Source organism: Sus scrofa, chromosome 5, assembly GCF_000003025.6.
Source record: "Sus scrofa isolate TJ Tabasco breed Duroc chromosome 5, Sscrofa11.1, whole genome shotgun sequence".
Classification (NCBI taxonomy): domain Eukaryota; kingdom Metazoa; phylum Chordata; class Mammalia; order Artiodactyla; family Suidae; genus Sus; species Sus scrofa.
In genome coordinates this window covers 63,488,358-63,515,491 of record NC_010447.5, presented here as the reverse complement: position 1 = coordinate 63,515,491, position 27,134 = coordinate 63,488,358, and the positions used below count along the sequence as shown (strand labels likewise).

Below are 27,134 nucleotides of genomic sequence, written 5' to 3'. Positions count from 1 at the left end.
GGACTAGGTCCAAGGGGATTCTGCCTGGACACACTCGTGTCATCGAGGTCAGCCTGTGTTTTGTAGGAAACAATGTGGTTCAAGTGCACCAGTGGCTCTGACCCCTGACCCCATCCTGACCCTCAGGGCAGGACTGCTGGCCCTGGGCAGCTGCACAGAGAGGAGGACATCGGGTCTATAAATCCCCTGTAGACTGGAGCCTTTCCCATCTTGGAGAAGGAGACTTTAGCTCCAGGTGACATGTCTGTGCAGGACAGACTGGTCTTAGGGGCTAAGAAAAGTGCGCGAGGGGAAACGTTAGGTTCTGTCAAAGCCCCGTGTTACTATGAGCCCCTCTGTGCTCCAGGACCCGGTAACTAGATCACCCTGAGCAGGGGGGAAAGACCAGCAATCACGCCTCCCAGCTGATGGCTCTCACCTCACCCCCTCCACGTTCACCTGTGAAGTCCTGTGCTCCTGGTCCTCACTTTCTGCTGGCCTGCTGATGATTCTTGTATTTCGAGTCTTCTGTGGTGCTCCGCTCAGCCCTGGGCTCGGTCACAGGGAAGATCAATGCTTGATTACATCAAAGATATTTTCCAGGGGCCCCTGGTCCCAGCATCCCAACCCTGTGAGATCTCCCAGCCTGTGGTGATCAGCCAGGATGCTGGTGGGGAGAGAAAGCCCAAGAGATGGTCAGGGAGAGAGAAAGCACTCACGCTTTTTGATGCAACTGTTCTATGCCAGCCGGGTTATGGGGGCCTTGTTCTCAGGGACCCACGGAAGCATGAGGTCAAAGGACGGTGTTGCTCATATAAGGAGATGTTGAAGGCTCAGAAGCTAATTGGTGTCTGAGCTTCAGAAAATGGAGATGAAGCCTCCGATAGCATCTGAAATGGTAAAAGACATTTCTATTGGCTGTCGGTAGGGAGGGTGTCAGGGGAGGGTCTATATAGACCTTTGTCGGTCCCCTGATGCCTCCTCCCAGGTTATTTTGCAGCTGGGACTTTGACCTTGATGACTTGGGAGTCAGGATGGCTCTGGACAGACATCTCTCTCTTCAGGGACTCTGCTTCCTCCTGCTCATCGTGGTGGGCGGTCAAGGTAAGAGTTTCGTCTCTTTCCTGGGATCAACAGCCAGGGTGTGAATGCTTCATTGCAGGGAAGGATGCCTGGAGTTAGGGAGCCCAAGCCTCTTTGGAGACCCTATGTTTTTGACCAAAAAGGACCACTGCTGATGGTGAATACTGGTTCCTCTCCTGTGGAGGGTGGACTTATTTTAGCGGCAGATTTTACAGAGGGATGATATTTGGTGTGGACTGAGGTGAGTGTGTTTCCGTCCTGTCCACCGTCTCCCTTGCTCTCAGGGAGCTTCTTTGGAGTCCCCGTGGCTCCCAGTGTTTGGCAGGTCCAGGGACTGACCTCAGCTGGGTGTCCGGGCTGTTCCCCCCACACACACCATTTGCCTGCTTTGTAGAGGACTCTCCATGGGATTCTCATGTTTTATGCATTTAGGCTCCTTTAGGCTCTGTGCTTGTGTGTGTGTGTGAGGTGTGTAGGGTGTGCGAGGGTGTGTGAAGCCTGTCTGTGTGAGAGGAACAGGGCTGCCGAGAAGGGATTGAGTCAGTTGGTTTGTGAAACACAGTGGGTGCCCACAGGGTTGGGGGGTCATGTCAGTTGCATGCAAGCAGATCATAGATAACCTTGCACCTGCCTGCTCCTCTCTGGCTCCCTTCCTTCACCCCCCCTGAGCCTCCTCTCTGCGTGTTGCAGGGTTTGTCCAGCACTAGGCTCTGTGAAATGCCCTGCCTCCTGGCCTCACCTGTTCCTTCCAGGTGTCCATTGTAGAGCAGTGGAACCTGCAGCCAGGAGATGGGACTCTTCTTTCTAGAGATTAAGTGATGCTCAGCACCAGCTATAGAAGGTTTCCTGAATCCCTGCCCCAGTCTCCATGAGCTGTTTCCTGATGTGCTGGGGTCCTGCAATGGGTCTTTAAAAAAATCTCTCATCTATTTGTATTTATGGCCACACCAGTGACGAAGAATCTCCTGGGTCAGGGACTGAATCTGAGCTGCACCTGGACCTGCACCACCGCTGTGGCAATGCTGGATCCTCTAATCCACTGCAACAGGCTTGGGATCAATCTCAAGGACCCACAGCAACCCAAGCCGCTGTAGTCAGACCCTTAACCCATTGCACCACAGTGGGCACGCCTGCAATGTTCCTTTCAACTCCCTCAGATCTGGTGGGAATTCTGCAGGGTGCATTGCCTTCTTCTTTCCTTTCTTGGGATCAGGTTTCCACTTAGTGAGAGCTTGTCAGGCATCAGAGTTAGTGCTGCTGAAAACCCAGTCTTCAGCCTGGAGGAGGTGGCTCTTGCAGATCTGGGTACCGGCACAGCGGAGCCTCAGCGTGGTCCTGTCTCATCTCAGCGCTCATTGGTGTCCCCTTAGACCTCAGTCTCTAGTGCCAGAACTCTCCTTGGAAAACCCCTCCCTCCAGTCTCTGCTCCTGGAGTGCCGACCTGATGCAGTGAAGAATCTCCTTCTGAGGGCTCTGAAGGGCAGAGGTGGGTTTTGGTCCCAGGAAGGGGGAGAGACAATGGGTGTTCTGACCTAAGGACCACTCCCCCCACCCCAACTAGGAAAACTGTAGGAAATTCCTTCAGTAGTTTCTCGAGAAGCGGGAACATTTCAGCAAAGCGAGCGTTCTTTTCATTTTTCCTGAAACAACATCCATCAGTGCTATCCTACTAGAAGTTTATTCTTCTACTTCACACAACATTGGACTTGCTCCTTTTGCAACGATATCCCTTTCCTTTCTGAGCATTTGATGATTTCTGAGTTGGGCACACATTACAGGAATCTCCACCACGAAATCCATGATGGACATTGAAAAGAAGTTGTCCCTTCAAAGACAGTGGATGTCATTATACCCCAAAACATAGATCCTCAAGATAGATAATGCAGTATATATTAGTTTCGTAACCTTTTTAAAAAAGACCATCTAGGAGTTCCCGTTGTGGCTCGGTGGTTAACGAGTCCGACTGGGAACCATGAGGTTGCGGGTTCGATCCCTGGCCTCACTCAGTGGGTGAGGGTCTGGCGTTGCTGTGAGCTGTGGTGTGGGTTGCAGATGCGGCTTGGATCCCATGTTGCTGTGGCTCTGGCATAGGCTGGCGGCTGCAGCTCCGATTCGACCCCTGGCCTGGGAACGTCCATGTGTCTCAGGAGATGGCAGAAAGACCAAAAAAAAAAGACAATCTACTTTGGACATATACACCATTAACTGTTTTTCTTTTTTTTTTTTTTTTTTTTTTTTTTTTTTTACACACGAAACACTTTTTATTGTTGTACTACAAAAATATCAGCTATTACAGGGGTAATATGGAAAATGTTAGTTGCCTCCAATTATTTCATTATACAATTGAAATGCAATATACACACCTAATCACCCGGGCATGTCAATGAAATTTCAGTTAACAGTGAAGAGAAGAAGAAACCAAGGGAGTTTCATTTGAGCCAACCTGATAATTATGACCCAGGAGCTGATTTTCAGAGAGCTCTGGGAACTGTTCTGCCTGGTAGAAATCAAAGGCACAGTCATGTGTATTTTTGAGACAAATGATCGTACCTCAAAATGATATACTGATATTTTATATAAAGTTCAACAAGGATACGTAGTCCAGCTGAGGAATAAGTCACCATGACCCCCTAGAGAGCTGGGGAAGCATGCCATTCTTTTAAGAAGTTACATTGCTAGCATCAGAGGAAAGGAGAAAAGTGAAATTCCCAGATGAGCAGGCCAACAGGTACAACATTTTTGAAAAGTTCTGATTAATGTGTAACGCAGGCGCACACTGCACCTTATGGAGGACAGAGGACCAAATAAACACACAGAGAATGTTATGTTTAATTTTTCTTGTCTACCTTAAAATATAAATTGCATTTCATTAAGCATTTAGTAGTTTTTAGTATTTTTGCTGTTGTGAAAAACGTTGTCCTGGCCTTCCCTATTTATTTATGTTAAAATTTAATTAAATTTTGTTTTTTATTAAAGGACACTTGATTTATAGTGTTGTGTCAATTTCTGCTGTATAGCATAGAGACTCATTCATAAACACCTACACACACACCCACACACACACACCCACACACATTCTTTTTGTCATACTGTTTCCATCATGGTCTATCCCAAGAGACTGGAAATCGTTCCCTCTGCTGTACAGTAGCACTTCAGTGCTTAACCATGGTAAATGCAATAGTTTACATCTACCAATCCCAAATTCCCATCCATCCCACTTCCTTCCCCCTCCCCCTTGGTAACCAGAAGTCTGTTCTCTATATCTACGAGTCTGTTTCTATTTTGCAGATAGGTTCATTTGTGCCATATTTTAGATTCCCCATACAAGTGATATCATATGGTATTTGTCTCTGTCTTTCTGATTTACTTCACTTAGTATGCGAATCTCTAGTTGTATCCATGTTGCTGCAAATGGCATTTGTTTGTTCTTCTTTATGACCGAGTAGTATTCCATTATATGTACAAACACATCTTCTTAATCCATTGACCTGTTTTGATGGACATTTAGGTTGTTTCCATGTCTTGGCAATTGTGCGTGGTGCTGCAATGAACATAGGGGGTGCATGTATGTTTTGAATGAACGTTTTCTTTGGATATATGCCCAGGAGTGGGATTGCTGGATGCTGTATTAGTTCTATCTTTAGTTTTCTGAGGCATGTCCTTATTGTTTTCCACAATGGTAGCACTAACTTTCATTCCCATCGACAGTGTAGGAGGGTACCCTTTTCTCCACACCCTCTCCAGCATTTGTTCTTTGTAGACTCATTAATGATGGCCATTCTGAGTGTTCTGAGGTGGTACCTCATTGTAGTTTTGAAGCTATTTCTTTCATAATTAGTGCATTTTTTCATGTGCCTGTTGGTCATCCATACATGTTCTTTTTAGAAATGTCATTTAGGTTTTCTGCCCATTTTTGGATTGGGTTGCTTATTATTTTGCTGTTGTGTTGAATGAGTTGTCTGTATATTTTGGATTCTTAACCTACTGCACCACAGTGGGAATTCCTATCTCTTGTCTTTTTGATCGTAGCCATTCTAAAACGTGTGAGGTGACAGCTCGTTGTGGATGTGACTTGCCTTTTCCTGATGGCTATTGATGTTGAGCCCATTTGGTTGTACTGTTGGCCATTTGTATATGCTTTTTTCTTTTTTTTTCAGGGCTGCACCCACAGCATGTGGAAATCCTCAGGCTAGGGGTCCAATCAGAGCTGTAGCCGCTGGCCTCTGCCACAGCCACAGCAACGCGGGATCTGAGCCGCGTCTGTGACCTACAACACAGCTCACAACAATGCAGGATCCTTAACCCACTGAGTGAGGCCAGGGATTGAACCCCCATCTTCATGGTTCCTCGTTGGGTTCGTTAACCATTGAGCCATGAAGGGAACTCCCATCTGTATATCTCTGGAAGAATGTCTATTCATGTCCTTTATCCATTTATAGATCAGATTTTTTTTTTTTTTTTTTTTTTTTTTTTTTTTTTTTGCTATGGAGTCATATGAGTTACTTAGGTATTTTGGATATTACCCTCTTATCAGATTATGACTTGAAAGTATTTTTTTTTCCTTTCATTCTATAGGTTGTCTTTTATTTTGTGGGCTTACAGGAGCTCTTTATTTACTGATTTTTTTTTTTTTTAATTTTTGGTTGTGTTGTGGCATGTGGAAGTTCTGGGGCCAGTGATGGAACCCATGCTACTGCACCAACCAGAGCCACTGCAGTGACAATGCCAGATTCTTAACCTGCTGAGCCCTCAGGGAACAACTGATTCCCTTCCTTTAGCCTTCATGAATCGATTGTAGGCTTTTGTTCTGCATTTACCGTCCTTTTTATATGTATGGTCAGGCCCATAAAATGGCTACTCTCTTGCTCCCTGTATATCCCCTGCACAATCTGGCCCTGCCTCACCCTTTCCTTATGTGTATGTTTGTACTCTCACCTAAGCTGCAAGCTTATTCAGTAACTACTTGTGTGAACAACTCAAGCCCCAGCTAACAATTGTTCTATCCCTCAGACCAGAACAACTCCAAGATGTTTGGTCAGTAACAGGAAACAGCAACTCTTGCGAAGGTTGCTAACTCAGAGCTGTAGGGGGATGCATTCCAGCAGTACCCCTGGCAACCAAGGAGCCCTTCTGATGTCCTGCTCCGTATAACTGAGAGCTCCTCTTTCCCTGTGGAGCATCTAGCATCTCATAATTTCTGTGGGTCAGGAATCGGCATGGCTTACCTGGCTCCTCTGACTCAAGATCTCTTACAAGGCTGCAGTCACATGAAGGTTTAGCTAGGAGTGGGTACCACTCACACGACTCACCTGGTTGTGGCAGCCTTCAGCCCTTGGTGGTCTGTTAAATCAAGAGCTCCAGGCCCTTGTTGGCTGTTGGCTGGAGGCCTCCCTCAGGCCCTTGTCATGGGGGTCTCTCCGTAGGCAACTCAGATGTGGCAGTGGCTTCAGCACAGCAAGAGAGAGCAAGACAGGCCAACAAGGGAGCAACCAGAGCTGGCTTGAAACCTTATCTCTCAAGGGACATCACTTTTGCCAGATCCCATTTGTTAGATGCATATTGTTAGGTAGAGTCAAGTGTGGGGTTTACACAAGGACATGAGTACCAGGCAGCAGGATGATTGGGACATTGTAGAGGCTGCTGGTCATAGTCCTCTGTTCCCAAGCTAGATGAGAGTGCGCCCTATGGGACGGAGAAGGAGGGGGAAGATTTCTCTCTGGGATCATGGTCATGACTGTAACTGAGACAAGGGAAGTTGGGCCCCTACTGGCCTTGGGCACATCTGGTGGGAAGGCAGCCTCCAGAGTCTCTGAAGGTCCGTCCTCAGGATGTCCCTGGAGCTTGTTCTACAGGCTCGTGAGAGATAATTGGGAGCATCCCTTCCCTGCTCCCCATTCAGTGATGCCACACTGGTAGCTTAGAACTGGCCATCATGGCAATATTTAGGTGACAGAAATTAACAAATGCTACACCCAGGGAATTTTTTTCCCCTTCAGAGTGCATGTATGTATATTTTAACACTTACCAGCACACCATTTGAATGGCCTCTTAAAATTTCTCCTGTGTCCCATGTTCGGTGTCTGTGTCTCTCTTGCAGCTCTGGAGCTGAGGCTGAAGGATGGAAGGCACCGCTGTGAGGGGAGAGTGGAACTGAAGCACCAAGGAAAATGGGGCACTGTGAATTATGCTTACTGGGGTTTGCCGGGAGCAACCGTGGTGTGCAGACAGCTGGAATGTGGAACTGCTGTTGATGCTCCCAAGGCGTCTTATTTTGGACGAGGGGATGGTCCCATCTGGTTGTATGCTTTATGTGAAGGGACAGAGTCAACTCTCACTGACTGTAGGCATCCTAATATTACAGACTACAGGACTAAAGGCGCTTCCCATGATTGGGATGCTGGAGCAGTCTGCTCAGGTAAGGCCTGTCTGGTCTGGGAGGGGTCTCCAGCAGGAAAAGCCTCAGTCTATTCCCAGAGTACCTATAAGAAAACCAGATCACAGCCTTTTGAGCATAATTTTGTGAAGACTCCCATCACGCAGTGATTCCTAGAGCATCAGGTGCTCAAGAAAACATACGGGCTTATTGGGTTCTGGACAGTCAAGGCTCCAGATCTATTGGTCACTGGACAATCAGGTCTCTGTGGTGTGTCTTAAGAGGCAGGAAGGTGAGTTCAAATGTTTCATACAGATACGACTGCTGGGGTGGATATCTATGACTTCGTGTCATCATGGTAGCGGTTTTGTATTCTTTTATGGAGATGGTCAGCAGGTGTGGCTACAAGAGGGGACATAGGGAAGGTGCAGGTAACAAAGTGTATTATGCTCACAGGTCCTAGAAAGACAGAGTACCCTAAAGGGGCTACATGGGGGAAGCACCAGTAGAACAGGTTCAACCAAGCAGTGTGGACCCAAAAGAGGGAGTGAAGACTCATGGAGAAGTGACAATATTGGGGGTCAGGTTGGAGTTACACAAGGAAAAAGCATGAGGGGATTTCACTGGTGCCTTTGAATGATACTAGGTCACAGGCAGGGGAAGGCAAGAAGGGCGATTTGCGGCAGGGGCTAGACTTTTGACATTGGTGCCCCTGTTCACCTGGATGGGATGGTCACATCCTGTTTAAGGGGATGTTGAGGTAGTAGGAAAGTGTAAAGTTTTAGAATTTTACAACACGGTAGCTGGAGCAAAGAAAGTACAAAGGACAGTGAGACTGAGAGAACCTGAAGTGACTCACAAGCTGTGCTCAGTGCTGCCTTAGTGTATTTGCCCTGTGCCAAGACAGATGCAATAAGACATCAGCTAGAGTGTGAGTGGGTGGTTGCAGTATCTGCCAGAGATGTTTCCAGTTGTTATCACAATGGTGGATGAAATGTCAGATGTTAATCCAATCAGAACAACTCAACTGGAGGAAGATATCATCAGATATCCCAGTGAATTCCTCATGTAGGCAGTTGGGTCTCAGGAAGTGGTCAGAGCTCTAATGGCTGGGGCAGGCAGAGACCTGAGACCATTGGCAGTATGTTATGAGTAGCCATAGCCAATCAGTTCTTTGCCTTCACGTCTGGGAATATCATTGGAAAGTGATTTTTCTTTTTCTTTCTTTCTTTCTTCCTTTCTTCCTTCCTTTCTTCCTTCCTTTCCTTCCTTCCTCCCTCCCTCCCTCCCTCCCTCCCTCTCTCTCTCTCTCTCTCTCTCTCTCTCTCTTTCTTTCTTTCTTTCTTTCTTTCTTTCCTTCTTTCTTTCTTTTTTTGTCTTTTGTCTTTTTAGGGCCGCACCCACGGCATATGGAGGTTCCCAGGTTATGGGTCAAATCAGAGCTCCAGCTGCTGGCCTGTGCCAGAGCCATAGCAATGCCAGATCCGAGCCGCGTCTGCGACCTACACCATGGCTCATGGCGGCAACGCTGGATCTTCAACCCACCGAGGGAGGCCAGGGATCAAATGTGCAACCTCCTGGTTCCTAGTCAGATTCATTGACGATGCGCCACAATGGGAACTCCAGGAAAGTGATTTTTCTAATTTCACATCTAGCAGATCTTTGAGGATATTAGTAGGCCCCTAAGAAAATAATTCTTTTCCAAAGGTCTGATTGTCATACACAAACTGAACATAGTTTGTATTTACCCCCTGATGAGTCTGGGGATCAGCATCCATCTATGAAGCCATTACCACACATGTGACATAAACCTATTCATGTCCTCAAAAGGGTTCTTCCACTCTTTTCATTATTACTCCTTGAAAATCATTATTTTCAAGGGGCGTATGAGCTTCAGTTGGAAATTTTTGTTTGAAGAAATCTGTTTCCTGACATTTCGAGTAACTTGGCTTGTTGTCACAATATCCTACTTGTGGTTTCAAATGCAAACAAGCTTGTGGAAGCCCTCCGGTGTGCCCTGCCTTATTTTTGAGAAATGAGCGTCCGAGTGAAAACGGAGTGTGTGATATTGGACCTCTGTGTGATATTGGTGCTTCTAATGTTCCTAAGTTCGATGTTAAGAACATCGATGTCTTGATTTTAATTCCAGGTAAGGTAAAAGTAAAAAGTTTGAGAGTGCGCTGACATTTTAACATGGATCATGGTTTGTACTCCCCGACTACTATTGCTCTAATTGCTAAAGGTTCTCGTTTTTATAAACTGTTGCAGTTTTCTTCTATTTTTCACCAGTTTCCTCCCTCTGGTCTGTCTGTTCTGTATTTTCAGAACATGTTTAGCGATGTGAAGGTAAGTCAAAGTGGGGATGATGTAGCAGAGATGAGAATAGAAGAGCATGTCCTTTCGATGTTTTAATTGGAATTGAGCTCTTGGGTGTTCTTCATCTTAATTTTAGGGATGGGATATGGCAGTGAAATTTCAGCCTCTTGAGTAGGTTTTTGCAAGTGAAGGACTGAGTTTAGGAGAAATCCAGAGGTAGAAACCATGGCCTGAGAAGAATGTAGAGGATGTTGTATGCAATAAGGAAGAGACTTCAGGGGGTTCAGGATAAAGTTTTGGGAGGATCTTCAGAACTTGAGAAAGACTGGTACTAAAGTGCAGAATGGTGAGGGCATGAAGATGCCACTGATTACGGGGGGTGGGGGTGGGGGTGGGGACTCAAGATCCTTGCTAACTTGTGTGTGGACCACAGCTTCCGGTTTGCTTTCCTTCCTGCTCTCATTTCTTCTGTTTCTTCCTTTACCTTGATGTAGCAGTCGTTTCTGAGCTCTGAGGAAGAGGCGGCCTTTGAAGGCTGCCATTTTCTTTGTGGGAAGGTTTTATACAATGGATTCTGTTTCTCTGACAAATTTAGGACTACTCCGAGTTTCCCTTTTTTTGTGGTATCAGTTCTTGGTGAGTTGAATTTTTCAAGAAATTAGTTTTCAAGGACTGAGTCCATTTCACATAAGTTTTTCAAACTAGGATACAATTTGTTCCTACCTCATATCTTTAACTGTTGGTCAGACCTGTAAGGGTACTCTCCTTTTCATTCCTGGTGTTGTTAATTTGTGTATTCTCTCATTTTTCTTAATTGGTTTTGCTAAAGGATAATCAGTTTTCCTCTTCTTTTTAAGACAATCTCCAGTTGACTCAGTTGATTTTTCCTTTTTCTGTTTTTTTTTTTTTGTTTGTTTTTTTTTTTCTTTTTAGGGCTGTACCTGAGGCATATGGAAGTTTCCAGACTAGGGGTTGAATCAGAGCTGCAGCTGGCCACCTCCAGGACAGCCACCGCAAAGCCAGAACTGAGCTGCATCTGCCACTTACACTGCAGCTTGCAACAATGCTGGATCCTTTAAGCCCCTGAGCGAGGTCGGGGATCAGACTCACTTGCTCATGGATACTAGGTGGATTTGTAACGCACTAAGCCACTCCTAAAAAAACTTTTTTTTTTTTTATTGTGTATTTGCTTTCTGTTTAATTGATTTCTGCTCTCAGTTTTTTTTTTTCTTTTGTCTTTTGTTGTTGTTGTTGTTGTTGCTATTTCTTGGGCCGCTCCCACAGCATATGGAGGTTCCCAAGCTAGGGGTTGAATCGGAGCTGTAGCCACCGGCCTACGCCAGAGCCACAGCAACGCGGGATCCGAGCCGCGTCTGCAACCTACACCACAGCTCACGGCAATGCCGGATCGTTAACCCACTGAGCAAGGGCAGGGACCGAACCCTCAACCTCATGGTTCCTAGTTGGATTCATTAACCACTGCGCCACGCGGGAACTCCTGCTCTCAGTTTTAACTCTTCTCTTTTGGTTATGATTTTTGTTATTTTTCTAGATTCTTGAATGGACTCTTAGGTCATTTCATTCAGTTATTATTATCTATTCTAATGTAGCATGAAGGAAATATCAAGGTTCTAAATTTTCTTCTAGGCATCACTTTAGTTTTAACCCATGAATTTTGATACTACATAATTTTGTTTGTATTTTATCATTATAAATGTTTTTTTCCTTTCCTTTGAATATATTCTTTGTCCTATAGTCTTATTTTGTATAATATTAATTTGTGTTTGCCTGGTACCTAATTTTTTACCTCTTTAATGTGTTTCCATATTTATAGTTAAACACGCATATATTCATAGACACACATGGTTGTATCTTTTGTCTGATCTGAGCATCTTGCTTTTATTTAGAATATTTAACTTAAGTTTAATGTACTTATTGATATAATTTGGCTTATGTTTACTAGCCTTGTATTTGTTTTGTGTTTTCTTTGTTCCTACTTTAATCTCTGTGGCTTTCTTTCCCCCCAGTATTCTGTTTATTCACTCTATTGGTTTATTAGCCTTATCACCTTTTGAGGAGTTTAACGTAATGTTGAAATTATTATTCTTTAGTCACATTTTACCTTGAAATGATATTTTGTCACTTCACCTACAACGAAAGCTCTTTCTGGCGTGTATTTCCATTTCCCTGTCATTGTCTTTGTGCTATTGTTGTTCATACATTTTACTTTTAACTGCATTGTGACGCTTATAATATGTTGCCATGATTTTGCCTTAAATATTCTCTTATTTTCAAAATGAAAGTTTTTTTTAAAACATATTTTGCACACAGATTTACCATTTAGCACACTCAGTATAGCTTTATTTAGATTCAAGTTTTCATCTGTTATCATTTTCCTGAGCTTGAAGACCTTTCTATACCATTTTTTGTAGTGTGGATCTGTGGCCTCAGATTCTGTATCTTTTCAAAACATGAAATCATTTAAGTTTTCATTCAGTTTTGAAAGGTATTTTCATAGGTGACTGAATTCTAGGTTACGAATCCTCCCAAACCCAACCCCAGGACTTGAAATAGGTTTTTACCTCATGTGGCTTGCATTGCCTCCACAATGCAAACAAAAAGTCAGTGCTGCTTATCCTTGTTTCCCTGTTTATAATGTGTCAATTTTTCTTGGCTGCTTTTTAGACTTTTTTTTTTCCCACTGGATTTTAGCAATTATACTATCAAGTTATCTGAGAACCTTTTCCTTATGTTTATCTTGTTTGGGGTTTGTTTCACTTCTTGGACCAGTGGATTTTCAGTTTTCATTAAATCTGGAAAAATTTCATCTATCCTTTTAAATATTTTTTTCCTACACATTCTCTATTCTGAATCTCCAAATACACTTATTTTGATACGGTTTGATATTATCCCACATGCCATTGAGGCTCCATTTCTATTTTCTGCCTTTTTCCTCTTTCGTCTTCAGTTTAGAGTCTCTACTGCTATGTGTTTAGTTTCCCAGTTCTGTTGTTTTGCAGTATCTACTGCTTGTTAAATTAATCCAAATAATTTCTCATTCCAGTTTTGTATTTTAATGGAAAAAAATAAAAGTCATTGTAGAAAAAGTTCTATTTTTTTCTGTTTTCGGTTTTTCCTCTCTGCGTATTTTTATGCTTCATTAAGCATATTTATATTTGTGGTTTAAAGACCTTGCCAGCAAATTCAATCATCTCTGTAATTTCTATATCTTTTTAAAATAATTTTTATTTAAAAATTAGTTACAGGTTACATTTTTCTTTTTGGAAATTCGAGTTTAATTTTTTGATTGGATGCTGGCCATTGCTAGGCATTCCTTTACCAGGACATCCTGTAGCAGTAAATAATCGGAATATACTCAGAAACCAGGAAGTTGTACTTGATGAATTAAAAAAATTTGTTTCATTGAGTTATCTGCATAATAGGAAGTGATCTGCAAACTCGGCTGTCCAATAAAGACCCACTGAGAACTTGCTCCTTCCCAGGTTCATTGACAAATTCTGGAGGTTCAGTAGAGATGCTCTCCCTTCCCCTCCACCCCACCAGTATTCTTAACTCATCTTCTTTCCCATTTAGGTTACCTGAGAAATTCTTAGAATTTTTTGTCATCAAACATTTTCAGGAGTTCCCGTTGTGGCGCAGTGGAAAATGATCTGACTAAGGCCTCACTCGGTGGGTTAAGGATCCGGCATTGCTGTGAGCTGTGGTGTAGGTTGTAGACCTGGCTTGGATCCTGCACTGCTGTGGCTGTTGTGTAGACCAGCAGCTGCAGCTCTGATTCGACCCGAGCCTGGGAACCTTCATATGCCACTGGTGTGGCCCTAAGATGCAGAAAAAAAAAAAAAAAAAAAGAAGCAAAAAACCATTTTTTTCAGAAAAACAAAACGTGATGCCATAAAAATATACATATATCTATTTAGTCGTTTTGCCATTTCTTGGGCTGCTCTCATGGCATATGGACATTCTCAGGCTAGGGGGTGAATCAGAGCTTTAACCGCTGGCCTACACCAGAGCCACAGCAATGTGGGATCTGAGCCGCGTCTGCAACCTATACCACAGCTCACAGCAATGCCAGATCCTTAACCCACTGAGCAAGGCCAGGGATCGAACTTGCAACCTCATGGTTCCTGGTTGGATTCGCTAACCACTGAGCCAAGAAGGGAACTCCATAAAAATATCTAGTTATCATGTATATATTTCTTCTCTTGAGTGAACATGTGTCTACAGCCTGGCATTCATTTATGTGGACAGCCCTCATGATTTTCCCTACCTTAAGTCACCTGAGGATTTCTTTGTCTTGGAAGAGAAAACGGATCAGGATGGTTTTCTATCTTTGTCTGGTTGACAGGTCTCTACTCCCATAGGCTATGTCCCTCTGGTTCTATAGATTGGTTCTATACTTCCCATCTTTTCATTCGAGTTAAAGTGCCTACATACGCAGTTTTCCTGGGCTCTGTAGGTCCCAAGTTCATAAATGAGAAAGTCACTTCTCCAACCAATGCATGTTCCTGGCATTCAGCTATTCCAGATGATCTGTCTTGAGCTCTGTAGTTTCCAGGCCCCTAGATAAGGAATCCACATTCCCACTCAACCTCAAGGTATACATTTTTGAGATTCAGCCATCCAGAAGGACCCTGCAAAGAAACCCTTCTGGATGTCTCTTCAGAAACTGGCTAAAGAGAACACAATTATGACACAAAGTGTCGAATTCTCTCTCCTGCCCCACTCTTGCAAAAGAAAAGCTTTCTTTCACACCATTGCCTGTGACATGTTGTTTCTAACTGCCAAGCCAGGAGCACCAGTGCTCACTGGTTTTGTTGTTGTTGTTGTTGTTGTTTTCCTAGGATATGTGCGCCTGGTTGTAGGGGACAGACCTTGCTCAGGGCGAGTAGAAGTGCATTCTGGAGAAGACTGGATGCCAGTGTCTGATGGGAACTTTACATTCTCCACTGCCCACGTCATCTGTGCAGAGCTGGGATGTGGCAAGGCTGTGTCTGTCCTGGGTCAGAGGCCCCTCAGAGAGCCAGGTAACCAGGTCTGGGCTGAAGAGTTCAGGTGTAAAGGGGACGAGCATGAGCTCTCGTCCTGCCCCAGAGTGCCCTGTCCAGGAGGCACTTGTCACCACAGTGGAGCTGTTCAAGTTGTCTGTTCAGGTGAGATGTGTATCAGGACTTCACCTCCCTGCCTACCCAGTTCAGGTAAGAAAACTGAGATGTTGCTAAAATCCCGTCCTCTCCCCCCAGCATACTCAGAAGTCCGGCTCATGAGAAATGGCACCTCTCAGTGTGCGGGGCGAGTGGAGATGAATATTTCTGGAGGATGGAGAACACTCTGTGCCTCCCACTGGACCATGGCCAATGCCAATGTTGTCTGTCGTCAGCTCGGCTGTGGGGTCGCCCTCTCCACCCCAAAGGGAGCAGAGGGAGGTGATCAGATGTGGAAAGCCCGATTTCACTGCTCTGGGGCTGAGTCCTTCTTGTGGAATTGCCCTGTGACTGCCCTGGGTGTTCCTGACTGTGCCCATGGAAACACAGCCTCTGTGATCTGCTCAGGTAAGAGAGAGAAGGGCTAACTGGTACTCAGGATGCTCCTGGAGTGAAATGTCCCTCAGGGCAAAGAATGAGGGAGATGGACTTGAAAAGTAAGATATTTCATGGTGAATTTTTTTGTTTTTTTACTCATTGTTCATTATTTTCTCAGGTCAGAGCAAGAAGTATTAAGAGGAATAATACTTTTCAAAGCAGACATTATTATTTTACCACATATAATCATAGAGAACAATGTATTTTCTCAGGTCAGAGCAAGAAGTATTAAGAGGAATAATACTTTTCAAAGCAGACATTATTATTTTACCACATATAATCATAGAGAACAATGTAAAAGCAACAAGTGTATATCTCAGGTTTTTTTTTCCCCTCGGAACCATTTGAGAATTACTTATATAGACATCAGGTTCCTTTTCTTAGCATGTATATCTTAAGGAAAAGACCTTCATTGAAATTCAGGAAATTTAAATTTCATGCAATTATTATTAACAGTTAACTGTTTACTCTGAAATATATCTGAGCCTGAAGGTTTTAGCTTTTCGTTTCATTTTGTTGTTGTAGTACAAGTTCTATATATGTATATTTAAACCTTATTGGAGTATAGTTGACTTACAATGCTGTGTTAGTTTCAGGTCTTCAGCAAAGTGAATAAGTTATCCACATACATCTTTTCAATCCTTTCCAGATCCTTTCCCATATGGCTTCTTACACAGTATTGAGTAGATTTCCCTGTGCTGCACAGTAGGTCCTTGTTACCTACCTATTCTCTATAGAGCAGTGTGTACATATCCCAACTCCTACTTTGTCCCTCCCCTGATGTTTCGCCTTTGGTAACCATAAGGCTTTTCTAAATCACTGAGTCTCCTTCTGTTTTGTAAGTTCTTTGTATCATCACTTATCGTCCACATATTAATGATGTCATGTGATATTTGTCTTTCTCTGTGTGACTGACTTCACTTAGTATGATAATTTCTATGTCCATCCATGTTGCTGCATATTGCATTCTTTCTTTCTTTCTTTGGTTGAGTCATGTTCCATTGCATATATTACCACCTCTTCTTTATCCAGCCCTCTGTTGATGGACACCATCATGGAAGATAGTGTAGCCGTTTTGATGACATGGATTCTTCCAATCCAGGCGCATGGTATCTCTTTCCATTTGTTTGTGTTATATTTGATTTTCTTCATCAGCGTGTGATAGTTTTCAGAGTACCGTTCTTTTGCCTCTCTAGGTAGACTTATTCCTAGGTATTTTATTCTCTTCGATGGGGTGGGAAGTGGGGTTATTTCCTTCATTTCTTTTTCTGATCTTCCATTGTTAGTGTATAGGAGTACAAGAGATTTCTGTGTTCAGTGCTTATCCTCCGAATTTACGGAATTCATCGATGAGCTCTGGAAGTTTTCCAGTAGCATCTTTTAGGGTTTTCTAGGCATAGTATTATGTCATCTGCAAAGAGCGACTGTTTTACGTCTTTTCAATTTGGATCCCTTTTCTTTCATTTTCTTCTTTGATTGCCACAGCTAGGACTCACAAAACTATGTTGAATAAAAGAGGTCAGAGTGGACATACTTGTTAGCAGAGATTCTTTCAGCTTTTCAGTGTTGAGAATGATATTAACTGTGGTTTTGTCATGTATGGGCCTTACTATGTTGAAATGGGTTCCTTCTATGCCCACTTTCTGGAGGGTTTTTAGTCATAAATGGGTGTTGGATTTTGTCAAAAGCTTTTTCAGCATTTATTGAGATGACCATAGGCTTTTTATTCTTCAGTTTGTTGACGTGGTGTATCACATTGCTTGGTTTACATATATTGAAGAATCCTTGCATCCCTGGGATAAAGCCCCCCCTGATCATGGTGTATGATCCATGTAATGTGTTGCTAATGTTTTGTTGAGGACTTTTACATCTATATTTATCAATGATATTGGCCTGCCATTTTTTTCCTTTTTTCCTTTTTGGCTCCACCTGTGGCACGTGAAAATTCCCAGGCCAGGGGTCAAGTAAGAGCTGCAGCTGAGGCCTACACTACAGCCATGGCAGCACTGGATCTGAGCTGCATCTGCAAGCTTTGCCGCAGCTTGTGGCAATACGAGATCCTTAATCTTCTGAGTGAGGCCAGGGATCGAACTTGCATCTTCGCTGAGATGTGGGGTCCTGAACCTGCTAAGCCACACTGGGAATGCCAGGTAATTTTCTCTTTTTTTGTGGTTTCTTTTTCTGGTTTTGGTATCAGGGCTTGGGAGTGTTCCTTCTCTGTAATGTTTTGGAAGAGTTTCAGAAAGAGAGCTGTTAACTTGAGGATAGAATTTACATGTGAAACCTTCTGGTCCTGGACTTCTGTTTGTTGTGCCAAAGCAGGAATGCCAATATTTACCATTGTTACGTCTTCTCCTTCAATTGATCCCTTGATCATTAGGTAGTGTCCTTCTTTGTCTCTTGTAACATTCTTTATGTTAAGGTCTATTTTGTCTGATATGACAACCCTTCCGGTGTGCAGTGTTTCTGCTGAAAAATCAGCTGATATCCTTGCAGGGGTTCCCTTGTATGCTATTTGTTGCTCTTCCATTTTTGCTTGTAATATTTTCCTTTGTGTTTTCTATCTGTCTCTTTGGTTAGTCTTTGCCTTGTCACGTTCTTCCTTGGATTTATCCTATGTGGGATTGTCTGTTCTTCCCGAACCTGAGTGAGTGTTTCCTTTCCCATGTTAGGGAAGTTTTTGGTTATAATCTCTTCAAACTCTCCAAATATTTTCTCTGGCCCTTTCTCCTCTCTTCTCCTTCTGGGACCCCCGTAACATGAATGTTGGTATGTTTAATGTTGAGCCAGAGGTCTCTTAGACTGTTCTCCATTCTTTTCATTTTTTCCCTTTATTCTTTTCTGTGGTGTTGATTTCCACCACTCAGTCTTCCACCTCACTTATTCATTCTTCTGCCTCCGTTATCCTGCTGTTGATTCCTTCCAGCGCATTTGCCATGTCAGGTATTGTGTTATTCATTTTTGTTTGCTGGTTCCTTAAATCTCGTAGCTCTTTGTTAAACATTTCTTGCAATTCTCAGTCTGTTTCTCCATTCATTTTCCAAGATCCTGGGTCACCTTTACTGTCATCCTCACTGATTTGCTTTTGTGTGTCTTTATCTTGTTCCTTTGTCTGAAACATGTTTCTCTGTCACCTCAAGTTTTCTAACTTTCTGTGTTTGTGGTCCTGTTGACAGCAGGTATGTAGATGTGATGGCTGGTGCCCAGTTCTGGAGTTCTCACTGGTGGTGGTGGCTTATGTGTACCCAGAGCATGTGTTGGGAATGGTAGTTGCTTTTCTTTTCTCTTTTGCTCATGATTTGTTGAAATTTGGGAAGTGCTCAGGTTGGCAGTTCTGTTTTGGGGTCTCTCATGAGGTTGCGGTCAGATATCTGGGACTGAAGTCATCGAACTGATCCCCAGCTGAGCTGGGGATGCAGGGTGGTTCATGAACATGTCTGGGAGCTGGAAGTTCAGCTGGGATGTGACCAGAGACCCGCAGATGACATTCTTTCCAGGACCAGAGTCTCCACAGGGAATATTTTCCTAAAGCAAATATTTTCTTATGTGACTCAAGGGGAGGCTGAGTGACTTTTCAGACCTTGTGCTGAAAGTCAAGCAGTGTTACCTTCACATCTTTGTATTGTTCACAAGCAACCCAGGAGGGTCAGCAGAGATTCAAGGGAAGGACCTCACTTCCCAATGGATGTAACATCAAAGAGTTTAAAAATCACTAAGATGTATAAAATGGGTGATTGTGGATTTTGCATTTCTACTTTCAGCTTTGTCAATTATGGCTTTATGTATCTAGCACTGAGTGAACATGCGTGTTGGACATTTTCAGAATTTTTAAGTATGTTTTTATATTTTCCAATCGTATCTTTGAGTGCTTCGTTCTGTGCGTTTTCTCCTGATCTTCCATTTTACTGTTTCTATCTTGAGCTGATCTGATGGGCTGTTATTCTCATCCTCTGAGAGTATATATTTCAAATATTGACTATTTTGGTTCTAGAATTTTTATTTGATCCTTTGTTATCATTTCTCCACCAAATACTACGTTGTCATTTCATTCTTTGCACATTTCAGTCATAGTGATTCAAACTCCCTGTCAGGTAACTCCGGGAGCTGAATGTCCTATAAATTTCTCTCTAATGCCTCTGTTTCTCCTCATTGATTTTTGTCAAATTTCTCCTCTTTTTTGCACGCATGCACACATACACACACATATGCTACACACACACACACACACATATATATATATATATATTTTTTTTTTGGCTCAGCAGTGGCAAATGGAAGTCCCTGGGCAGGGATCGAATCCACACCATAGCAGGAACTCAGGCTGCCACAGTGACAACCCCATATCCTTAACTTGCTGTACCACAAGAGAGTTCCATACACCTTGGTATGTTTGATTGCCAGACATTATAGGTGTCTGATCAACAGGGCTCCTCCTCCTTGGCCAACCCTGAATTATGCTCTGTGTTCCCTGAGCCCTGTAGGTCTGGCAAAACCTCTGCTGAGCTTTTCAGGGAGTCAGATATTGTCTTTAAATTGACAAAGATCTCAGGGTAGTGGCTCACTTCTGCCCATTATTTCTCTCTGAGATCTTGGATTCCGAAGTCTCACTGCCTTGGTAGCTCTAGAACAACTTTTCAGTAATATGAAAATTGTTCACATTTTCTCACTTTTCTAAAATCATTTTTAGTTTAACACTTAGCTTAAAGCAGAAAGTCTGGCCTTAAGTAAATACACAGAGGCAGAATTCTCCACGAAGAAGGTGAACTGTAAAGTTACGATAACTTTGTTGCTATGTCACAGTTTTCATCTCAGACCCCAGCAGTAGGTCACTATTTAGTGTAATTCCATGTCCTGTTCTTGGACCCTGCCAGCCCTCTGATCTCTGCTGTTTCTGTAGGAAACCAGACCCAGGTGCTGCCTCAGTGCAATGACTCCCTGTCTGAACCAGGAGGCTCTACAGCCTCAGAGGAGAGCACCACCAACTGCTCAGGTAGGGGTCGCACAGGACCAGAAAACCCTCCTCCTTCCCTGTGTAAATGCCTGACCTTGCTGACTCTCTCTCCTCAGAGAGCAGACAGCTGCGCCTGGTGGATGGAGAGAGTTATTGCTCAGGGAGAGTGGAGATCCTTCACCAGGGCTCCTGGGGCACCATCTGTGATGACAGCTGGGACCTGGACGATGCGCACGTGGTGTGCAGGCAGCTGGGCTGTGGAGATGCCATCAGTGCACTGGGGTCTGCTCACTTTGGGGCGGGCTCAGGCCACATCTGGCTGGATGACGTGAACTGCACAGGAAAGGAGTCCCACGTGTGGCAGTGCCCTTTCAGGGGCTGGGGGCGGCACGACTGCAGACACAAGGAGGACGCAGGGGTCATCTGCTCAGGTCCGTGGCACACCTGTCCACAGGCTGGCGGGAAGGGCGGGGCCCCTGGAGGTCAGGGTCTGAGCCCTGAGGGAGATTGCTGAAAGGGCCAGAGACTAGGAAGCTTCCTCTCAGGAACCCGGTCTTTCTCGCAGATGTGCAGCAGATGCTTTCTCTAGCTCCTGCAGCAGCTGAGGTTCTGGTGCTTTCTTAGCAATATCCCCTGGCAGGGCCATTTGTTACAGTTTCCACTTGAAAGCAGGGCTCCCTCTTCAGTTATGTCTGGGTACAAAAATCTGACATCCACTGTACTAGTTTCCATTTTTTTCTGAAACAAATTACCACTTGGGGGTTCAGAACAACAGATGTTTATTGCCTTCCAGTTCTGTAGGTGAGATCCCCAACAGGGATCTCACTCTCACTGGGCTAAAATCAGGGTTTTAACAGGGCTGTGTCCCTTCTGAGGCTCTGGGGGAAGAGTCCATTTATTGTCTTTTCAAGCTTCTAGACACTGCATGCATTCCTTGCTCACTGCCTCCTTCATTCATCCCAGACCAGCAATGTTGCATGTCTCTTAACCATTATCCAAAGTCACAGCTCCCTCTGGCCAGAGCTAGGAAGAGTATTCCACTTTTATGACGGTGGGTCTACGGATATGATTAGACTGGGCTCACGTGGTCCATCCACAATATTCCAACTTAATCTCACATCACAAGTCCTTGCCTCAATCACATCTATAAAGTCCCTTTTGCCAAGTAAAGTCACAGCTTCACGGGTTCCAGGGATTATTCCAGCTACCACACTACTATCCACATCCCTTTCACATAGATTTTCGAGTTTGTCAGGGAGCAAGATTCAGCTCCCCCTACTGCAGGTGCCCAGGATGGTCTTCCTCTTGGTTCATATTTCACTGCATCACTGTGGTAGAAGTCGAAGGACAGACAGATATGGACAAAGTCAGGTAAAAGAGAGACAGAGTTCAGTCTTGTCTCCCAGTGGGCATCTGCTCAGGTGGTTGGGGATGAGTGTTCACAATTTCTGGGAGAGAAGAAACCCCGAGCTTTGAGTGGAGGGCTCACTGTGTCGTGTTCCCCCCTTTCCATTGCAGAGTCCCTGGCCCTCAGGATGGTGAGCGAGGACCAGGAGTGTGCCGGGTGGCTGGAAGTTTTCTACAACGGGACCTGGGGCGGTGTCTGCCGCAGCCCCATGGAAGACATCACCTTGTCCATGATCTGCAGGCAGCTTGGCTGTGGGGACAGTGGAACCCTCAACTCTTCCGTTTCTCTTAGGGAAGGTTCTAGACCCCGGTGGGTCGATGGAATCCAGTGCGGAAAAACTGACACCTCTTTCTGGCAGTGTCCTTCTGACCCTTGGAAAAACAGTTCATGTTCTCTAACAGAGGAAGCCTATGTCTCCTGTGCAGGTGTCTTACTGTTTGTTTGTATGTATATGTCCCAAGCCTGTATTATGTTGTTAGGGAGATTTTGCATTTTGCAACCTAAGTGATGAGTTTAGATTGAGTGTATAACATGTGTGTTTTGTATTAGTTGTGGAATATGGAGAGTGTATATAAGTAAGCAGCTAAAGTCATTTCAGCTGACAAAAGATGCAGTGACTGTCACGGCCCATCAGAGAGTGAAGCCTGTGCTTACATTTGTCATTTGCACTGAGCCAAGGACCATAGATAACTTTGTTTTGGGGACAAGACAACCCCAGCTGTCCCTGATCCAGAGCTTTCCCATCGTTTGCTTCTGCAGGAAGGAGACCCAAGAGCTGCCCAACTGCTGCCCCCTGCACAGGTATGTCAGGCCCTCCAGCCTCCCCTGTGGCTCCCAGGGGCTCCCTCCTTCCCACCAGGGGCAGTGACAGGAGGGGCTGCTGCCTTTTCAGACAAAGAGAAGCTGCGACTCAGGGGAGGAGACAGCGTGTGCTCAGGGCGAGTGGAGGTGTGGCACAGCGGCTCCTGGGGCACTGTGTGTGATGACTCCTGGAGCCTGGCGGAGGCCGAGGTGGTGTGTCAGCAGCTGGGCTGTGGCCATGCCCTGGAAGCCCTGCGGGATGCGGCATTTGGCCCTGGAAGTGGGAGCATCTGGCTGGACGAGGTGCAGTGCAGGGGCAGGGAGTCCTCCCTGTGGGACTGTGCTGCGGGGCCCTGGGGGCAGAGCGACTGCAAGCACGAGGAGGATGCTGGAGTGAGGTGCTCTGGTGAGTGGGGGGCTTGGGATCTGCTCTGGGTGAGCTGGGGCAGTGAAGGGTCCATGGGCTGGGCTGAGGTAAGATGGGGAGTTTGTTCAGAAAACATCTTGGTGCTGTAGCTCTGGACCTAGAGAGGAGGAGCTGGGAGGTCTCGGCAGGTTTTGGTAACTGCGGGGTTATTTCAGGGCTCAGGCAGGGGAAGGTGGGCTGCCCTGCATTCTGGTCAATTCCTGTGTTGCTGCTTTTTTGTTTAGGTCAAAGAACCACATCTCCCCCCACTATAGCAGGTACTGTGCCAAATCCATGGACAGGGGAGGGTATTCAGATTCTTGGGACCTGTTCTGTGGACTCTCTGGCAGAATTAGCCAACTCAGGAGAGGAAAGGTCCTCAGGAGTCACTGGCTGGTGGGGAGGAAGCAGGGCATTTTCCTTGGAAACTCCCCTGCCTTGTTTGATGGTGCCAGAAATTTCTCATGCACCTGGTCACAGGAGGCCGGTTCCTGTGCTGTAGGCTCTAAGGCTTTCCTACTTGCCCATGAATGTTCGTCCTCAATAGCAAGGTACCAGTCTCAGGACTTGTTTGATGCCCTGGTGTTGAGAATCCCTGGGGAAGGGATGCAGTGTGAGCCTGGTCCTCAGAGGCTGTCTCAGCAGGGAAGCTCCTTGATGATCACCAGCTCTGCCCTGGAGTTGAATTTTCAAAGGGCAGGACCTGGTGGATCCCAGTCACAGTCAGTCCAGTTGTGTCAGAGGCTGGGACTGCATTGTCCAGAGCTCTGTGGAAATGCTGGCAGGGAGTTTCCCTGTGCCCATGACCTTGTCCAACCCCTCTTGTCTTGTTCTCCGTAGGGGCCAGACCAGGCTCCAATCCTATCCCTGGCATTTTTTCCCTTCCCGAGATCCTCTGCCTCATCCTGGGGGCTCTTCTCTTCCTGGTCCTCATCATCCTGGTGACACAGCTGCTCAGATGGAGAGCAGAGCGCAGAGGTGGGCTTTTGGGGGCACTGGGTAACAGGGAGAGTGTGTGGACGTGGGAAATGGGGCTGCGTGTGAGGAGGGGAAAAGCGGGTGAGGTCTCTGTTCTTACCCCCGTTAGTCTGTAAAACTCCGTCACTCCATGCTGAACTCTAAGGGCTGACGAGACAGAGGTTCTTAGAATTGGGGTGTGACCATGATGGCCTCTTGTGTGTGAGAAGAGAGAGTCAGGGCTGAGATGTGGATTTAGGGTCAGGCAAGGGCAGAAGGTGCAGACATAGCACACGGGGCATGGACTATATGAGTTCCCAGCAGTCTTGAGGGTTTTGTGTGTATGAGGATGGGGGAGTTGAAGAACTCGCCTGCTGGTTCAGGGTGTCTAGGGTGGCAATGTTTGAGCTGCTGGTGGTCTTCTCAGCCTTATCCGGCTTGGAAGGGGCTCTCGCTGAGGCCGTGTATGAAGAGATCGATTACCTTGTAACACCGAAGGAGGATCTGCTGGGCAGCCCAGGTGTGTGTCTCTGTCTTGCCCTCCTGGGACCCCTGGTGGTCAGCCTAGGCTTCTCAGCATCCACAGACCCTACATCTGCCCCAGGCTCACAGAGGCAGCCCCTGCAGCAAAGGTGGCATGATGGGCCTCTCCAGAGCCCCTGTGAACTCCTAACTCCCTTTACACTCCAGGAGCCAAGGCTGTCCCAGCACGTCCTCTCAGCCTCGTGGCTCCTATGGGAGTGGGAAGGTCTGTTCTGTTCCTTTGTGATGATTTTCTTCACCTTAGGGTTCCTATCAGATGACTCAGTGACGAAACTGCCGTATTACACCGGGGAAGGTGAAGAGAACAGAGACTCCAAATCTGCTCCAGATGGTAGAGGAGGCTGTGCCTGGGCTGGGTGTTGGGGGCAGGGAAGTTCCCCTTTATGGATGGGACCCAAGGGGAGCGGCTCTCCTTTGACTGGGATTAGGGGGCCTCTTGACTCCAGATGGGGTCCAGACTCCCGTTCCCTCACTGTTCTGTGATGTCTCACGTGGTGGCTGGGCTCTGTGTGTCCAGAAGCCCTCCTCATTCAGTCACAACAGGCACATATTGTTTTAAAAATTACTTCTTGTAAATATAATTCATTGGTAATGTTCATTGGTGTAACAGTTATCTCGAGACATACAATTTTAATCCAGAAATAGTCATAGCTTTAAAAATATTTTTTTGCTTATTGTTGCTGTACATCGACATCAAGTATGGCCTAAGAAAAAAACCTATGAAATCAAAGAGTGAATATGGCCAGTAGTTAGCGGCTCAGAGACTCTGGGTCAGAAGGGACTTTAGATATTTCCCAGGAAAACCCATTTTTCTGGTTTCATCTGTCCCCCTTGTCTGTCCTTAGAACCCCCAACCCAGGGGATTGATGCCCCCAGTGAGGGTTATGATGATGCTGAAGAGGTACCAGTGCCCGGGGCTCCTGCTGCCTCTCTGATGAGCAAGAGGGAAGTGCCCCCAGAAGAGGAGAGTGGGATGCGGGCCTCTCAGACAGGTGAGTGGGGTTGACTGATCTCCTGTCATCTGTGGTCTTTGTCCTGGAAAGAGTGAATGTGAGCTCCTCAATGCTCATCTGTCTTTGAGAATCAAAATTTCCATGACTTCTTGTGTTTGACAGCATCACCTGAAACTTATGTTATTTCATGCTCTCAGCCGCCTTAGGAGGGTGGAATCATTCTGTATTCTTGGTGTGGATGTCTCCATTATGTGTCCATATGTTTATCACTTTATCTTTGATGTTCTTCCATTAAAACCTGTAGATTAATTGAGCATCTTTACCAAATCTAAGAATGGTTCTGCTGCCATCTTTGTGCTGTCTTGTACCTGAAAGGTAGTCAGAGATTTTAAAAAGATATTGCAGTATTAGAGTTTGTGAAGCATTTTGATAATTTAAGATGCTCTGTGTTCCTGTGTTAGCACTAACATGTACAAAGTTTGTGATGTATAGTGGCCTTAAAATTAAGCCTTGGTGGTGGATCATAGACTCAGAATTTGTGGGCAACTAAAAGCTAATGTGCTTCAGACATTTCAATGGTCAGGAGAAGACACTCCTTCTCCAGCAAAGAGTGTTTCTCCACCTGAGGATCCCTGTGGTTCCTCAATTGTGGATGCAGCAGTGCGTGATTGTATTTGTGGGCATTTGGGAGCAGAAGTTAATGCAACTAAGCGCAGAGTTTGACTGTCAGCAAGGAACTGAGATTTTTTCCAGATTCCAGTCTCCTTCTCAGTGTAAATTCAGACCTGTGAGCTGTGAAAAGAGGAAATTTCAAATTCCTTTTTATGCTTCTTATGTGTCTTGGGCCATCTCCTTACTGATTGTCTAAGCCTGGATGCAGGTCTTTGCAGGGCTCCTGTGTTGAGCAGAGATGTGTGGCGAGCAAATGGATCAGTGTACTTAGTTTGCCTGAAAAAAGTTTCCAGTAAACTGAAGCCTCAGAGACCCAGATGGGCTGGATCCCCATAGGACAGCCTTGATGCAGCCATGCTAGAACTCATATGAGTTAGTCTGAGCCTCTCTGAGCATTACTGGGTCTCCAAGGATGCTTTGTCATCACCACTTGCTCGACTTGCTTCCATCACAGGACACTGTTCTAATCAAACTTTACTATTTCAGGCTCTTCTCTGAACTTCCCTCGAGGGGAGGCTGAGCCTGAAAAAGGAGAAGCTATCCGCTGGCTGCACCAGGGGGAAATATTTGACCCTGGGTACGACGACGTTGAAATAAGTGCTCCTGGAACATTCACCGTAGCTTTCCCATGATAGTCCATTAAATATGAGATGAAGGCTTCGATACTCTAATTGCTTGTATTCTGATATGTTAATGCTGATGTATAATTGCATTGTATGGAAATTGTTCAAAATGAAATAGTCTGAATAAAGTAACTTTTTTTCTTTGTTGATAATTTAGCAAGTTTCATCCCAGTGCTGTTAGAGGATTGGTCCTCAGAAGAAATGTAGGTTAGTGAACTGTCCTGTTTTCTTAGCTCCCCTGTTCAAGGCATGACTTTGCCCAGGCTTGGAGATGCTCAGGGTCACCCCTATGTAGAGAAGAGATGCTAAACGTGGTCCACACTCACACCCTCATTCCCAGCAAGAGGAACTTGGGAAAAAGCACAATCCTGATCATTGGTGTATGCTTTTCCTGAGGTGTTGCATCATCTGTTTTAGATCAATTCTTGGGCCTCAGACTTGGGTGTGAGTTTCAAAGTTGAGGATGGGA

General features: G+C 45.2%; 1 protein-coding gene across 4 annotated transcripts; it reads left to right on the top strand.

Moving 5' to 3' along the window:
• On the top strand, window positions 956-26,818 carry CD163L1 (CD163 molecule-like 1). 4 transcript variants are annotated; one of them, XM_021090888.1, is made up of 15 exons: window positions 956-1,083; window positions 7,160-7,477; window positions 14,614-14,922; window positions 15,013-15,321; window positions 20,249-20,341; window positions 20,419-20,733; window positions 21,821-22,135; window positions 22,470-22,511; window positions 22,603-22,917; window positions 23,163-23,195; window positions 23,758-23,895; window positions 24,302-24,394; window positions 24,662-24,748; window positions 25,263-25,409; window positions 26,529-26,814. In XM_021090888.1, exons 1-15 carry the CDS (start codon window positions 1,014-1,016, stop codon window positions 26,672-26,674), a joined length of 2,730 nt encoding a protein of 909 aa, XP_020946547.1. In that variant the 5' UTR covers window positions 956-1,013; the 3' UTR covers window positions 26,675-26,814.

Excerpts from the sequence above, each read along its gene's own strand:
- CD163L1 (XM_021090888.1), top strand. The coding sequence starts at position 1,014 with ATGGCTCTGGACAGACATCTCTCTCTTCAGGGACTCTGCTTCCTCCTG. Across the intron at positions 1,084-7,159 it reads CATCGTGGTGGGCGGTCAAG|CTCTGGAGCTGAGGCTGAAG; the intron begins GTAAGAGTTTCG and ends TCTCTCTTGCAG. Across the intron at positions 22,918-23,162 it reads TGCTGGAGTGAGGTGCTCTG|GTCAAAGAACCACATCTCCC; the intron begins GTGAGTGGGGGG and ends TTTTTTGTTTAG.